At 39.8% G+C, this 16,306-nt stretch overlaps 1 protein-coding gene across 2 annotated transcripts in view; it reads left to right on the plus strand.

Annotated features, from left to right (window-relative positions):
- The window catches only part of Lgr4 (leucine rich repeat containing G protein-coupled receptor 4), a 98,332-nt gene that overhangs the window by 19,143 nt on the left and 62,883 nt on the right, over window positions 1-16,306 (plus strand). The window contains exon 1 of one of the 2 annotated variants that reach the window (XM_028882388.2): window positions 5,620-6,029. The exons of the other annotated variant lie outside the window; for it this stretch is intronic. Within the exon in view, the coding sequence (XP_028738221.1) occupies window positions 6,022-6,029 (8 nt within the window). The 5' untranslated portion in view covers window positions 5,620-6,021. Of the gene's footprint in view, window positions 1-5,619; window positions 6,030-16,306 lie in introns of those variants that run through there. 2 annotated transcript variants of the gene reach the window in all.

Below are 16,306 nucleotides of genomic sequence, written 5' to 3' on the forward strand. Positions count from 1 at the left end.
TATTTAGGGTTAGCAAAGAGGTGGTTTTCATTTTGCTTAGTTCTAAAATATAGTTGTTATATTTATGGCCTGAAAGCAAGGAATAGAGAAGAGATCATTTGTTTTCTGAAAATAATTTTTTATGGCAATGACCTTAACTCCAATTCTGTTTGATTCTCAAAGTTGAAGTTTGTGGATTGAACATGTATTTTCTGCCAGGAGGAGAGTATTCTACCAGGAACAATTAAAAGTATTCATTCTTAAAAAAAAAAAAGTATTTATGCTACCTAAGACTTTGTTTCATGTACTTGTAGATTTGTCTCTGGAAACAGGTTGTAAGGTTTATTAAATACTACTTTTTAGGATTTATTTTTTACAACATAGTTTTAGTTACAAGTCTTCTGCCTTGTTTTTTAAAATCATTTTTCTGCTCATTTCCTTCAATAATATTAAGCACTCCATTCTCTATGGGGTGAGGGTAGGGGTGGACCAATAGTGATATGCTGGGGATAATTAGGCATTCTCAATGAAAACAATGCAAAGTGCTATGCTTAAATGAAAAGCTAAAAATTTTTGATTTAATAAAGAAAAATAATATATTGAAGATGCTGACATTTGTAGGAATGAATCTTCTATTTGTGATATTGTTAAGAAGGAAAAGACTGATTGCTTGTTTTGCTGTTTAAGTTATAGCTACTCCATTATAAAGCTGACTACAGAATTTATCATACTTAATTGAGGAGTGTTTGAAGATGTTTTATGCAGCAAGATTCTGCTTTTCAATTTCTATGCATACAAGACAGTATAACCTTAAGTCATCAGTTTTTGGATAACCAGTTTATTTTGCTAACCTTTTTTTTTTTTTTTTTTTTTTTTTTTTCCAAGACAGGGTTTCTCCCTGTAACAGCCTTGGCTGTCCTGGATCTCACTTTGTATGTAGACCAGGCTGGCCTGGAACTCACAGAGGTTTGCCTGCCTCTGCCTCCTAAGTGCTGGGATTAAAGGCATGTGCCACCACACCTGGCTTCATTTTACTAACTTGAGAAATGCCAGGATTATGTACTTGAGGGGATGTGCATAATAAAGTGGAGTTGTGCTTTCTCGTGGGGACCACCAGCCTGCAGATAACGACAAGGAAACTTCTTATTAGTTATGAAAGCTTGACCTTTAGCCTAGGCTTTTCCCAACTAGCTCTTAGAACAAATTAACCTGCTTCTATTAATCTATGTTCTGCTTTTACCTTTTCTAAGTGTGGCATGTTTGACTTGCTCTGAGTCTGCTGGCAAAATCCTTGCACCTAGATTCCTCCTCCCAGTTCCTCTCTCTGTCCGGAAGTCCTGCCTACCCTTTCCTGCCTAGCTATTTGCCATTCAGCATTTCATTAAACCGATCAGAAGGCACCTTAGGCAAAGACACATCTGTACAGTGAACAAAAGATTATCCCACAACAATAAAGAGCTTCAGCCATTTAAGGATTGAAGAGGAAGCACAGCAGGAACCTCTGAAGAAATAGGAGGGCATGCACACACACACACACACACACACACACATATACACACACATTCCTATGTGAATATACACAAATTGAATGCCTTTTTACTTTAGGTATGCCCCTGTCAGATACTGTGGCCTTAACTTTTGCAGTTGGATAGTTGACAGCAAAAGTTGAATGAATTTGTTTTTTGGTTTGTCATAATTTCACAGACAGAAGATTCTATCTTACCATAGCATATGATTATTTTTCCCTATCCATATTAAATCAGAAACTTTTAGCTTTCTATATAGACCAAGTACTTGATAGGGGAGGAGTGTATATGAGAGTTGAAGCCATTCAGTAGAAGCCAAAATGGTCAGTCTCATTACCTATCTACTAATGTGACCAAAAATGGTGTGAATCCTATGGACAGTCGGGTGATCCATATGTCCTGGCCAGGATGGGGCAGGATAACAGGAGAATTTATCGTACTACTAGAGTGGCCATATAATTTAAAAGTAAGGGTGAGTTGTTTACTTCTAGACTTGTCCATTTAATAATTTTGGATCTTGGTTGACCATGGATAACTGAAATCATGCCAATGAATCCGAGGAGAACAGGAGTACTATTGGACTTTTCAAAAGTAATTTTGATGTGCTCAGCATATCCAGCTTACAGATATCTGTTTGAATTACATTTATTTCTTATATCTATTGAATGCTTGATGGGGTATGCACATGCATATGTAGGTGTTGCTGCATATGTGCTACACTTATGCAGAGGGGTTTGCGGGAGCAGGTTCTCCTACCATGCAAGTCCCAGGGATTGGGAGACTCAGGTTTCATTTTCCACCCGAACCATCTGGCCAGCCCTTGAATTCTCTAAGTAGTATGGCAAGTAGCAATCCCCTCATCAATAAGACATTCGCTGAAATAGATTATTCCAATGCTTTCATGAGTTTTTTTTTTTTTTTTGTTCTTAATATTGTTTATTAGCACAGTAACAAATGCAGACGTAAGAAGTCTAAAACACATAACCAGTCCACTGAGCAGTTCCTATTCCTCACCTACGGTTGCTTTCATGAGTTTTTGTTTGTTTGATTTTGTATTTAAGTAAGCATTGCTCATTGGACAGCTTGTAAGGACTATCTGGACAGGGTTAAGATGGCAGAACCATCTTATTCTTAGAACAGTGGTTTTCAGCCTTCCTAGTGCCGAGACCCTTTAATACAGTTCTCATGTTGTGGTAACGCCCAACCATAAAATTATTTTCTTTGCTCCTTTATAACTGTAATTTTGCTACTGTTACAAATCATAATGTAAATATCTATGTTTTCTGATGGTTGTAGGCAACCCCTGTGAAAAGGTCATTCCGGCCCAAAGGGGTCATGACCCACATGTTAAGAACCCTGTCTTAGATTAAGATAGTAAATAGTTTGACTTGTTTCAACTTAATTACTTATGCTGATCAGACATCATCAACTAGGTGAGTTCCTTTCCTTGTTTATCTACAGGCAGATGAGGAAAGAAAACATTCACATGGGTGATAGCTTTCCTTTTGTTTGAATTGAAGTGAGAAAAGTCCTGTGTTGGTCTCCTACTTGTTTAGAGAGCAGGCAAAAAGAAAGCACCCTGCCCCCAAGGGCCTTCCTACATTGGTTGGTTTACTATTACTTTGTTAGTCTCCAGGAAAAAAGCATGGGATGCTTGAGTTTTCAAATGGAAATATGTATTTGTGGTTTTAATACTTAAATCAGATTCATGAAGTTACTGTTGAATCTTAAAATGAGTTGGACAATGAATAAATGCACAGGAAGTTCATTTGTTTCTGTGACTTCTTAGTTAACAAAACTCCAAATGATTTATTTTAATGTAATAATGGTTTTTAGCTTAGTAACGATTTCATTAAATTAGAGCTTAGTGGAATTGCTACATATAACCAAATGTTCCTGTATTTAATAGTAAGGTCTTTGAAAGACACATTAAGAGAACAGTGATCTTTGTTTTACTTTTTGTTTATGACCTAAATTCTTTAATTTCTTAGTACCAGTGACTTTGACTCTTATAAGCGCTATAGGGAACAGTGACTGTAATCCCAGGACTACAGGATGCAGGTCTGGAGCACAGACAGGTGTGGTGCAATACCAGTGGGAAGATTAGAGAGATGATAAAGTCCATTAACTAACACGAGCAGTTGGGTGTGTAAAGCACCTGTTTAACTTTCATGAAGCCCTAAGTTAGAGCCTTAACACTGCACATAAATAAAGTTCATTGTTTCTCCTCTTTGGAGAAAGGATGAGCCTTGGTTATCTTAAAAAAACAACAACAAAAACAAAACTACTGGAAGATTTGATACACTGTTGAGGAAATACACAAGTGACATATAGTGAAATGTAATCTTAGCTATTGCTCCAGTAAACATTTGGCTAGGTTCTTAGTTTACAACTATCTGTAAGCTTGAGGCAGGTCTTACTTAGGGTCCTTAGCTCTTACTTGCTTACTGACTCCAGCTCTTTGCTTGCTGTTATTTTTCTCCTGCATGTAACATATATACTGATCTATGTTGAAGAAATTGAAGGGCGCAGAACTTTGACGTTTAGAGATCGTCTTTTATTCATGAGATTTTATGAATTAACCCCCTGAGCAAAAGTTTATACCATTAACAAAGTATGTGCTTATTGGACTTCCAGGTGTGTTGCTGTATTCAAGGGTAGACAAGGGAAAATAAGGATGGAACTTCCTGTTTTAATGTGAACCAGGCTCTTCATATGTGCCCTGCATTGTACTCAAAGCTTTATATTTGTTAGTTTGCTTGATCGTCACAACTGTGTTGGAGAGGTCTTTATCCCCCTTTGAAAGGAGGCACTGTTATAAAACATCTAATTAGCTAAATATGTTAGTAGTGTATATCCAAGGTCATGGTTTGTAGTTTCTAACCAGGGCTTGAACCCATTCTCTCTGACTCTAGGGCCTGTGCCCTTTCCCTGTCACAGTGGCTCACAAGTGCCCATAGGTGATGTGGTTTATTGGGAAGACAGAATAAGGGCAAGAAGAATCGGTATGAGAGCGCCGAACAGGAACATGGACTGGGGTCTGTGGGAACAAGAGGAGGCCAAGGAACTCACTCCACTCTGGGACTGGGAAGCCTTCCCAGCCGAGGTGACATTTGAGCTGGGTCATTTAGTCTTCTGCAGGGCAGCTGCCAGGTTCTGCCTTGTTTGAAATAAGCGCATTTACAAGAGAATAGTGGAGCACATTCCACTTGATGGATTAGATTGACAGATTGAAAGTAACTCCCCAGAATGATGGCTTTGTGAGGTGCTTGTTCTCTGAGAACTCTACCTGCCACTCCCCTTTGGTGAATTGTGGCAAGAAAGCTGTCACATTAAGCTGTCATTCAGGATATTGGGGGCGGGTGGTGGCAAATTATGGGCAGGAGTAGGTATTTGCAGAACAGCCTACAACCCGGAAAGATTGTATTTCAGAGTATTTAAAAATGAGCACAACAGCCCTTTTTAAATCTGTGCAAAAAGAAAATTGGATAATGAAAAGTTAATTAGGCCATGGGTATTTTTAAATCTCAGACATTCTGATTCTTATCCACCATAATTAGACGAATTTTTGTTCAGGCTAGGATAGAAAAAGAAATCAATTATAGGATCATACACTATTCTTATAGAGAGTATTTAATTCTAAAAATACTTTCTGTAATTTTTTTTTTTTTAAAATGAGTTTCTAAGAAGAAAATTTGATTCCAGCTTGTATCTGCCTTATTCCAGTCATCTGGTTGTTTGCTTCAAGACTGTCTCATATTTTGCCATTTCTTTCCATTTGTGTGTGTTGAATTATTGAAAGGTTGAGGAGTCGGCTCTAGATCTCTCTAAATTATGGCTGCTCACAGTTTTATTTCTGGAGAAATGGCTGGACAATCCTTCAGGCTTGGCACTCGCCCTCCCTCGCCTCTGACCCTGCTCTCCCACTGCTTCTAACCAACCCTTCCGTCACCCTCCACTCCCCGACCGACCCTGAAATAAAAAGAACTTGCTTTGTTACTTATGATAATATTTAAGCTCTAAAATTTTAACAGTATTTCAGTTGCAAATAAATGGAAATTGTGTATTCTGTTTAATGTGTTTCAGAAAATCCCTGCCATTTTTTTTTCTTTAAATACAAGAAAACAGGCATGTAATGCCTCATTGAAAAAAAGCCTGGAGGGGTGCTTTGTGCAGGTCTTAATTAAGGGCTTTGAAAGACCAAACAAAAGGAAAAAGGAAAATGCTACAGGGTTATTGTTATTCCACCCCATTGGCTCAGCTAGCTGACCATCCATTGGAGCATTTTGTCCATTTTGAAACTGAATGACACTTTTGTTCGTGATTAACAGAGGTGAAAGAAGCCAATTATTGGGCCCTCTTTTTCCATAGAGCAGCTGCTGTTGGATTTAACTGCGGGCAAATATGGCCTTTTACTACCGCAAGGATGTTGTGATGACAGTTTATTTTTATAGAACTATGTGATTGAAAACAAAATCTGTCTGACTTTTGTTATGAATATGCCCTGGAATTTATCATGGAAGGGTGAGTTTGTCAAGCTGTTTTGTAGTTCTCTGTAAAAAAAAATAAATTGCATATATGTTGTGTATGATACACATGTGCATAATTTAACATCTTTTTAATGTAAGGTTTCAATGTTAAAAATCTGTTTTCTACTCTGTACGTTTGTAGCTCCTTCAGCCTTTTCCTGTTTTACTTTTAATGAGAGCTCATAATTTATTAAAGTTTGGAAGCAATTAGTGGGAGACTGAGTAGTCTTGAGTAAGCTTCAAGCTATTCTGATATACAGACTACTTAGGTGGGACCGATGAATCCCAGAGACCACCTACCACTAATGCAGAGTTCCAGCTTTAGCATGCAGTGGTAAATGAGCTTGTGGAGTTCTCCCTTGTGTCTTGGTGTTAATGAATGTACAGTAATAGTTGCGGCTGGGCTCAGGGCATGAGCATTGTTCGGGATGACTGCATTTTAATATGTTTTCAGATTGTGAGCACGCAGTAGGTTTGGGGGGCTGTGTACAGTCATGGTTCCTTTTAGTAAAACTCTAAGACTTTCTTTTTCATTTTCAATGGTATTCTAAAAGTAGCCCCACCAGGAACAAAACCAGCCTGGTTGCATCTACTTTAAGAGAAGGACATGTGTATTCCTGCCTTGCTTTTGGGACCACTTCTCCAAAGCCATTCGAGAGGCTGTTGTGAGCTTTCCTAGGTCTTTCTGTATTTATTGGCAGCAAATAAACAGAACCTGTCCTTACTCTTCAGGTGTATTCTGGAGATGAATACATCCTCGGTGATTCTTAAGCTCTCTGTTGAGATCACGGTATTACTAGACAGCGTGGTCCATGGATTTACTTTGTCATCATTGTGACAAAATATAACAGAAGCAGCTTTATTTGGCTCATGGTTTCAGGAAATTTCAGTCTGTCAGAGTGGGGAAGGCATGGTGGAGAGAGCCATTCAGCCTGAGTCAGTAGGAGCGGGAGGCAGTGGCGTTGCATAACCCTCAACTGGAAAGTGGAAGCAGCTAGGTTGGGTTGTAACCATCAAAGGCCCATCTATCCCTCACAGTCCACCTCCACCATGTAGTTGCCCCTTCTACAAAATTCTCAACCTCCCCAAACAGCACCACCAGCTGGGACCAGTGTTCAGATACACGAGCTCTTGGGAAACATTTGAAACCCTAAAGCCTAAAAAACAAAACAAAGTCAATTTTTATGGCAAGATAAGTAGCCTGGTTGTGTGGCTTCATAGGCTTGGCTGTCATTTGAATGAACATTGAAGTTCATTTAAGTCTAGAGAACATGTCTTCTTTCTGTACACTTCGGGGGTGTGGGGGTGGGGTGGGGAAGATGGCCTGGAGCTGAGCTGTGTCTCTTCTTCTCTGAGTTCCCTCCCCTTCTTCTCTGTTCCAAATCTTACTTGACTGTACCCTCTGAAATTCTCCCTCAAGCTGATGCACTTTCTAGCGTCCTCGGCCTCTTCACCAACTTAGCCTAGAGAACAACTTTCCTTGTAGGCTCCTGGATGGAGGCTGCTCATCTCGCTGCACTGTTAAAAGAATAGCCAAACTTTGGAGTTCTTGCCCCTCCCATTTTCTGCCTGCAGGTCATCGGGATAATATCTACACTTCCAGTGCCTGCTCCTTCTGTGGTCCCAACGACTGTCCTCACCCACACTGTCCACACCTAGTTTCTCTGCCATTCATTTTAAAGCCAAACTCATGGTCTCATAGTCTTTGCTGTCCTGTCTCTTATTGTAGATTCTATCATTTACCTCACCTAGATAATTCTCCAACACTCTTGTCTCTTATGAGTCCTGCTTCAAGCCTCCTCCAGCCATTTATCCCCATGCCCACATTTGGAGTGTATAAAACTTGTAACCACTAACTACTTATGACCTCAACTTACTTGTTTCTCTTTTTCATCTCTGTTATTCTAAATCCATGTTTTTTTCATCCTTATTAAACAATCTATGAATCCTTATACTTCTGTTATTTCTCTGGTCAGATTAAATGATTCTTTACTTTTTCTCACCAGTATCCTTAACCTTCTTACTCTATTGTTCTCTCAAAGCTGACTTTTTATTTACTGAGGAGATCAATCCTTTTAGGTAATCTGTGCCTCTGTTCTGTGAAATACCTTACTGCCCTGCTCCTTAAACTGTGTGACTGTATGGTGTCATATAACTGAATATGAGAGTCATGAAAACTTTGTCAGCTATAAAAGTTTTCTGAATGGGTGATAGTCAAACATGAATTCAAAAAAATCAAATGTTCAGTGTATCCAAGATATTTGCACACCTTCACTATAGCCATGGTTTTTCACCAGGTAGCACAAAGAACACTATCTAAAATGCCTTGGCTCAGACGTGACACTGTTGTGTGTTATGAGTTGCAGTGACTTTACTGTATGTACAGATATGTCAGCTCTTACAGAGACATACGGGTTAATTTTGTCAACAGAGACTTCAAATTTTCCTGTTGCCATTCATCATGGTGTAAACATTAGATTAGTGTATCTTTGAATTGTATTGTAATAGGCAGAATTTTGATCTTAAAAACTGCTGTTAGTGAAATGAGTGTGGTGGCGCACGCCTTTAATCCCAGCACTCGGGAGGCAGAGACAGATGGATCTCTGTGAGTTCAAGGCCAGCCTGGTCTGCAAAGTGAGTTCCAAGATAGCCAAGGCTGTTAACACAGAGAACCTCTGTCTCAAAAATAAACAAACAACCAAAACAAAACCCTTGCTGCTTGCATTGATAAATGGAGTTTCATTGAAAAAAAATTAAGTGAATTTTGTATTAGCATTAGGATAGAGCTTCCAACAGTTTGTGATGGTCCTGAATATACTTCTGCCATTTTGGGCTATGTACTTATCTCAACATTGATAATTATAAAATTAAAATACAGGTCAGCTGTAAAAAAATGTTGAAGGTGCTCTGTGTCCTACAGTATCAAATATTCAGTAAAGATTTAATCCCTTAAGTGAAAAACAGGGACATCTATCTTGTTAGTATAGAAATTTGCTCTGGTCTTTAAGAACTGGTAAAACTATATGTCCACCAAAAGGATTGATATTAAATGAATTATGGTTTATTATCAACAAACTTGTGTGCCCATGTACATGTAAGAATTCCTCAAGTGAATGGAGTTACAAGTGGAGAAGTCTAAGAAGTGCTAACCTAGTCTATCCCAAAGTCAGTGCCTACCACGGGCACCTCCTGGCTTCAGGAGATTGTTGACTGGTAGCCATGGGCTACTTGTATGTACTGGTTTGATGGAAACTGAGGCTTGTGCTTCGTGGTGATGTTGTGTGACTTTTGCCCAGATCATGTTACTTTCTTTGCCTCTTCTACACGTTGAGGATACTTGACTCGGTGATTCCCAGCATTTCTTTTACACACACATACTAAAACTAGCTTCTTGGGGAATGGAGAGATGGCTCAGTGGTTAAGAGCCTTGCTGCTACTCCAGAGGATTCTCAGGTTTGATTTCCAGAACCTACCTGGCTGCTCACAACTATTTGTAACTTCAGTTCCAGGGGTTCAACACCCTGTTATGGCCTCCCTGAGTACCAGGCACACACGTGGTACACAGACACATTGCAGTCCAAACACACATACACATAAAATAAAAAACAAAAACAAAACAAACAAACAAACAAAAAACCCTGAGCCTCTTGTTCTTGTTTTAGAGGCAACTGCTCTGACCTTCATGTCTTTGTGTGTAAAAGGGATGTTAGAGTTGGAGGTATAGCTTGATAAAGCACTTACTATGTGTATTTGAGACCCAGGGTTTAATTTCCACCAGCATAACTGAAAGGATACTTTGCCAGGCCTGCCTGTGAAGTCCACAGAATATGGATATAATGTGCTTTGTGATATCTGGGCAGTCCTTCTCCACTGTGCAGTCTCTTGGGCACAGAATTACCAGGAGGGCTGTATGGACCACAGATTACTGGGCCCTCCCCCTGAAGCTTCTGCTTTAGGAAAGCTACAGTTGTGCTAAGTAGCTTGTGTTTCTAATAAATTCCCAGGTAATCTTGATGCTGTTAGTCCTGAGGGTGTGTTCATGCTCCCTTCACCCCACCAGTGGTGCTCAGGGGTGAACTCAGTGTCTCTTACATGCTAAGCAGATGCCGCACTTCTGAGCTACACCCCAGCCACAAAGACAGCTTCTTTATGGAGTTCTATGTGTGTGGAATATTACCTTGTTGCCTTTTCAAATAGTTCCAGACAGATCACCATTTATTGTCAAAGCCCAAGATAGGCCTAAGGGTCTTTGTGGGACTAATGTTAGAAACTTACTGGAATTCAAATTATTTTGAATATATTGGACCCACTGTTTTCTCCTGCATAAGTATGCAAAACTGCATTTTTCCCAAAATGGGCTGTTAATGCTCTAACTTAACTTGAAAGTTCCATAGTAGTACTGCATCCTGTACAACCAGTATCTTCTCTGAAAGAGTACATGTTAATAAGAGATCTACAACACAGGAAGATACTCAAAGAATACAGACAGGTGCCCATAGAAAACACAAGTGGTGTGGGGATTATTTCTCTCAGGTTTCATGGCGGGAGTCATTGTGACTTGCAGGGTTATTGAAGAAGGGTCACCTGCTGGGCAGGCAGGTGTGTTTCTTCTCACATTCTCTGGGCTTCTCCAGTCCCTCCTACCTTGCTTAAGATGAATTAGAGAGATTGTACATCAAGGAAAACGAACAGGTAACTATTGACATAAAAATACCATTTCCTGCAGTTTTTCAGGGGTTTGTTTACTGTGCTTTGTGACAGGGCGCAGGTGCAGGAGGGGAGGTTCAGAGGACAGTAGACAGGGAGAAAATTCTGATGGGGGAGTTTTGTCAGTAAGAAATAAACTCGAGGGAATGTAACGTCAGTTGCAATGGACAACAGTGTAGTGGTTCCTCAAAAAGGTAAAATGGAATCTCCAGATTGAAGAACTGAAGGCAGGAACTTGAAGAAGTATTTGTATATTCTCATCATGGTAGCATTAGTCTTAATGGATAGATACACCCCCAATATCATGACAGGTATGGGTAAACAGACTGGTGTGTATAATGAAATGCCACTCAGTCTCAAGAAGAAGAATATATATTTTATGGTTTCACTTGTATGAAGTCCTTATAATATTAAAATTCATAGGCAGAGAAAATAGAATGGTGTCTGCCAGTGGCTAGCCAGAATGGGGAATAGGGAGGTAATTGCTAAATGGGTGCAGACATTCACTTTTGCAAGATACAAAGCCCTGTGGATGTAGAGTGGAGAGGGCTGTGTGATAATCTGAATATCCTTAACACCTATGAACTGTATAAATGATAGGTGGCCCCACTATGGAAATGCTAAGAGTCTTGTACTTCAGAGTTTCTCAGTTTTGGCATTGACATTTGGGGGCTGGATAATTCATTGTTGCAGGGTTCTATGATAGTCTAGGCTCTCCTGAGAAACAAAACTATTAGATTAAGTATATGACATATCTGTCTGTCTGCTTCCTGCTTTCCTGCCCCCTCACCTCGTGTGTGCGTGTGTGTGTGTGTGTGTGTGTGTGTGTGTGTGTGTGTGTGTGTGTGTGTTTGAGACTCATTAAGAGAAATTGGCTCACACCAGTGGGGAAGACTTGATACAGATAATATATATGGCTTTTAACATACATACACACATACAGAGAGAGAGAGAGAGTGGGAGAGAGGGAAGGAGTTGGGACAGGCAGATACATATGCACACCCACACTTTTTCAGTCCTTTAATGGAGATGATGGACTGACTTCACAAGCAAGTCTACTTTCTTTCCTGGCCTAGCATAGCAAGAAGAGAACTGATGCTGTTCGTATTAAATACCTGACTAGGGACAGTTAGTCAAAATAGACTCCCCTCCCAATTTCCTATTTACAAAGAGAATATTGTGCAGATACAATGCTTTTAATGATTATTTCTAGGCAGCATTTACAATTTTTTTAACTGAAGGAAATAGCATATCATTGGTCTATCTACCATGCACGGATAAGTATGATTTCTTTTCAAAATAGTAATTTATTTAAAAAAAAATAGATAAAAGGCCTAAGCAGTGGCCTTCTTGACTGTTTTTAAGGAAGAAATTGCTAAGATACAAAGTAAGTTTTAAATAAGAACAAATTTGTGTGTATTTGGAGTAACATACATTGGTTGTCCTACTGTAGCCACTTTGTAAGTGGTGGTTTGTGATCCGGGCCAAGCTGTTTTAGCATGCCATCCTTCAAATTTCAGACCCATCCCAATTTTTATGGCTCATGATGCTATCTAAATGTTGGGTGGAAACAACAGAAAGGCTGAAATAAAATGAGGAAGGAATTGTTTGAAATTAAAATTGGTTAATACCAAATAGGTAAATGCATGCAACTTTATTTTTATTATTATTGTTTTTTCAAAACATGGTCTCTCTACGTAGCTCTGGCTGTTATAGAACCCACTATGCAGACCAGGCTGGCCTTGAAGTCACAGAGAACCACCTGCTTCTCCCTCCCAATGCAGGTTTCCTTAGCAATATTCCTCCTTCATTCTCTCCTCATCCATGCAGGCCAGAGACTGACTAGGCTTAGCTAAGTGAGCTGCACCTCTGCCCCCCCATCTTTTATTTCTCAGATTATACCCTTTAGGCTTTTTGGATGTTAAGTACCATCTCTCTTCTGAAAATAGTCTCGTGGGGTTGTTTTGTAAATGTTATCAGATGTCAAAGTAAAAAGTAGCCTGGTGTTGCAAACATAAACGTTTAAGCCTAGAGTTACTGATAGGTCTGTGATGGATATGCAGTAGGATAAGCCTAGTCATGAGCAAACAGTATGAACACCTGCAGCAAGAATGACTGGCCCATTAACTGTTTTCATTAGCATCTGATAAAAGATCATTGTCAAAATATCAGGGCCCTGAGAAGACCTCTGTACTGCCATCAGGATTTTATTCTTATCTGATCCTTCTCATTTTTTTTTTCTTCTACACAGATGATGAAAAAACTACAGTAGAACTATGGAATATATATTGTGGTTTTATCAATAGTTTTTATTTCTACCACACCAAATGAAACTCTCATTGTTATAGGGCATGTTTTCTGAATAAGTGGTGGTTTGGGAGCATTTATAAAGCCTTTTGCTAGTGCCTGGCTTTTGTTATTGGTTTTTTGTTTGTTTTTTTGGCATTGTGCTGTGAGGAAGCAACATTCAGCAAATAACTGGTATGATGCTCAAATCTTGCTTGTCATCTCCGCTAGCAATTTTGGGCAGTTCTATGCAACGGAAGGACAGTGGGACTTCTTAAGGTTGTAGTGAGGGTAATGGATGTGGATTGTTTGCCACAGTGCCCACACTGAGTACCAGCTCCTTTTATTATTTTTAGTAGTATTGGTTAGGAGTGGCTCGTGACCTCCTAAGTGTTATCTAAAGAGGCAGTGTTTTTAGAATTTCATCCTTTAGTGGACTGGAGAAGGTTGTGTCTAGTTGTCACATCACGGTTTCTGGGTTTTAATGTTCTAAGTAAGTAGAGGGTTATTTGGTTTAATGGTATGGGTTCCTAGCTGAGGACATGATGAAAACTAAGGATAATGTTGGGATTTTTTTAAAAAAGTCTACTTGTAATCATCTCCCATTTTTTAAGTGTGTGTGCGTGTGCGCGCTCACGAGATGCATAAGAGACTGAATCTAGGTCCTCAAGCATGCCTGGGCAAGGGCTGTACCCTTGAGCTGTACCACTGGCCACCATCCTTACTTTCTAAGATTATATCCTTTCAGAAAGTTTTGGGGGTTATTATGCACCATCTCTTCTAAAAATAGACTCATGGGGTTGTTAAATAAAAAATGACAGTCTGACTTTTTTCATAATTATTTTTATTTTATGTACATTGGTGTTTTGCCTGCATGTATGTCTGTGTGAAGGTGTCAGATTTTGGAGTTATAGACAGTTGTGAGCTGCCATGTGAGTGCTGAGAATTGAATCCAAGTCCTCTGGAAGAGCAGTCAGTGCTCTTAACCACTGATCCATCTCTCCAGCCCTGACAGTCTGATTTTAGTCCTGCTGAATATATAGGATTCTGTGAATGGGAGTGAGCATTGCATTGATGTAAGTAATGGGAACTTTAGGAAAGAGACGTATGATAGGAATCGTTTCTCCACAGTCCTTGGAAGATGATGGTGTTGTAGCCCCCAACTAGGTTGCTGCTTCTCTTACTAAATAGTATAAATAAACAATATAAATAAACTGGACAGGCATTAATGATGTCCTTTTCTGTTATATTTTGTGATATAATTGGCATTACAGCTCAGTATAATAGGAAAAACATAGATTTCTATTCCATCTGTTGTTATTTTCCTTTGAGAAAGTAAGACCAGATTTATTAGTTAAAAACAAAAACAAAACAAAAAACAAAAAACGGTAGTTGAGTTTGTAGAATGCTTGTCTATCATTCATGAGCCTTTGGGTCAGATCCCAGCATCTCATCAACCGGGCATGGTGGCTCAAGCCTATAAATTCTAGCACTTAGAAGGTAGAGCCAGGAAGATTAGGAGTTCAAGGTCATCCTTAGCTACATAGTGAGACCTTCTCAATAAAAGGACAATGAAAGAAATAAGAGAAGATCCAGATATGAACACTGAGCACATGTCAGACACTCTGGAGCTGTTACTTTGCTGTGTGTAGCATCTGTTCACAGTACCTAATTCACTGATCCATAGCGAGGAAGACGGTGTTGTCTTTCCTACAGCCGAGTTCTGAAGCTTCTCAATCGCAAACTTTTCCAGGGCAGACCCTCTGTGTATCAGTGCCCTTCTCCCAGCTTGGATGTTGAAACCTCTCACTGTTCAGTTCTTCTGTCTTAGAGGCAGAATTTGAGATTTCTGTATTAGGGTCATGTGTTCTCTCCAGAGGTGCCCTATATATGCAGTGTAAATAGCAGTGTTTTAAGTACATGGAAGGCTCTTGTTTAGAAGCTGCTTTCCCATTTCCCAGCCTTGTGGTAGAACAGATGTTTCCCAATCTGCCCGGGGAGAACCTGAGAGCCTTTCTAAGAACAAACAGCCATCATTTAATTTTAGAGTTGGAAAGGCTTTGCATACCATACTGGCCTCACATCCCAGAAGACAAGCTAGCTGCTTAGAAGAGTTAAAGGACTCGCCTCAGGCCACATGCCCCACGTTTGGCTATGGCCCTTGGAAGCCACATTCCATTTTTAAGTCCCATTTTAAGTCAGAAGTTGAACCACAGTAAGGTCCTGCCTGTGTTATGCACATGGAGAAAAGAAAACCGGCCTCCTTAGTGCAAAGGGTTTGCACAACAATAAAGTGAATAATTTTCCTGTTTAGTGCTGTGAATAAATTCAGTAGCAGCAGTTTGTAAACGGGAAAAGATGTGAACTGAGTGGGAATGTGTTTTAAAGGAGTCCTGACCAGGTGTGGGAGAAGCGCATGTTCAGTGTGAGATGTCTGGGTTACTATTGAGAATAATGCGACGGGTGAGATCTTTTTGGTAAATTTCTGATTCAGTATTGTTTAATATTCTTGTAAAATACAGTAAGGATTACTTTTTAGAGAAAGTGAAATGGAGAAAAGAAAATAAGACACAGTATAAATCACAGCATTTTTCTTTTAACACATAAAAATACCTTTGCCAGATTGGGGTGACAGGGGCACTCAGTGTTTCTGCTTGGTTCACTGTTGGCTGCCAGCAGTTTGCAGACCAGCCTGGTGTTTTGTGTGACTCTGGTCTAGTGGGTAATACCATGGGGGAGAAACCAGCTGTTGTGGGAGGACCCAGCCAGAGCATATCAATTTAAGTGGGGCATGGGAGGAAAACTAAGGCTCCCATCGGTGTTAGCTGCTAGAGAATCTCATACTCTTCAAGGAGTCTGGGGGATTTAATGTGACCCCAGCAATAGTGGGAAGCCACTTAAAGATCTTAGGCGACTAATACCATGTGTGGCCTTCAAGGGCACCACTGGCAAAGTTGCCACTGTTTGTCAGCTCTGTGTAGCTCTGAAAATGCTGTATTCCGCGTTAACTGTTCTGTCACGATTTTATTTTTTCTTGCTTTTCTTGTTTGTGTGGTTCAAAGAGCAGAAGTAGGTTGTTTTCAGTATTGTTACTGTATTCGACTCTAGGCCTTCTCAGGTTGGATACTTTCTTTTGAGGTCCGCCAGCCCCCTACTCTCCTGTCTACTACACTGTCACTCAGAAAGTGTCTTATTTGTTAAACAAATGTTTTGTTTTTGAGCATTTCCAAAGCAAGGTCAACAGGAGAGCTGAGGTAAGAGGCTGTTTAGGTGAAAGAG

The sequence above is a fragment of the Peromyscus leucopus genome, chromosome 4 (assembly GCF_004664715.2).
Source record: "Peromyscus leucopus breed LL Stock chromosome 4, UCI_PerLeu_2.1, whole genome shotgun sequence".
Taxonomy (NCBI): Eukaryota; Metazoa; Chordata; class Mammalia; order Rodentia; family Cricetidae; genus Peromyscus; species Peromyscus leucopus.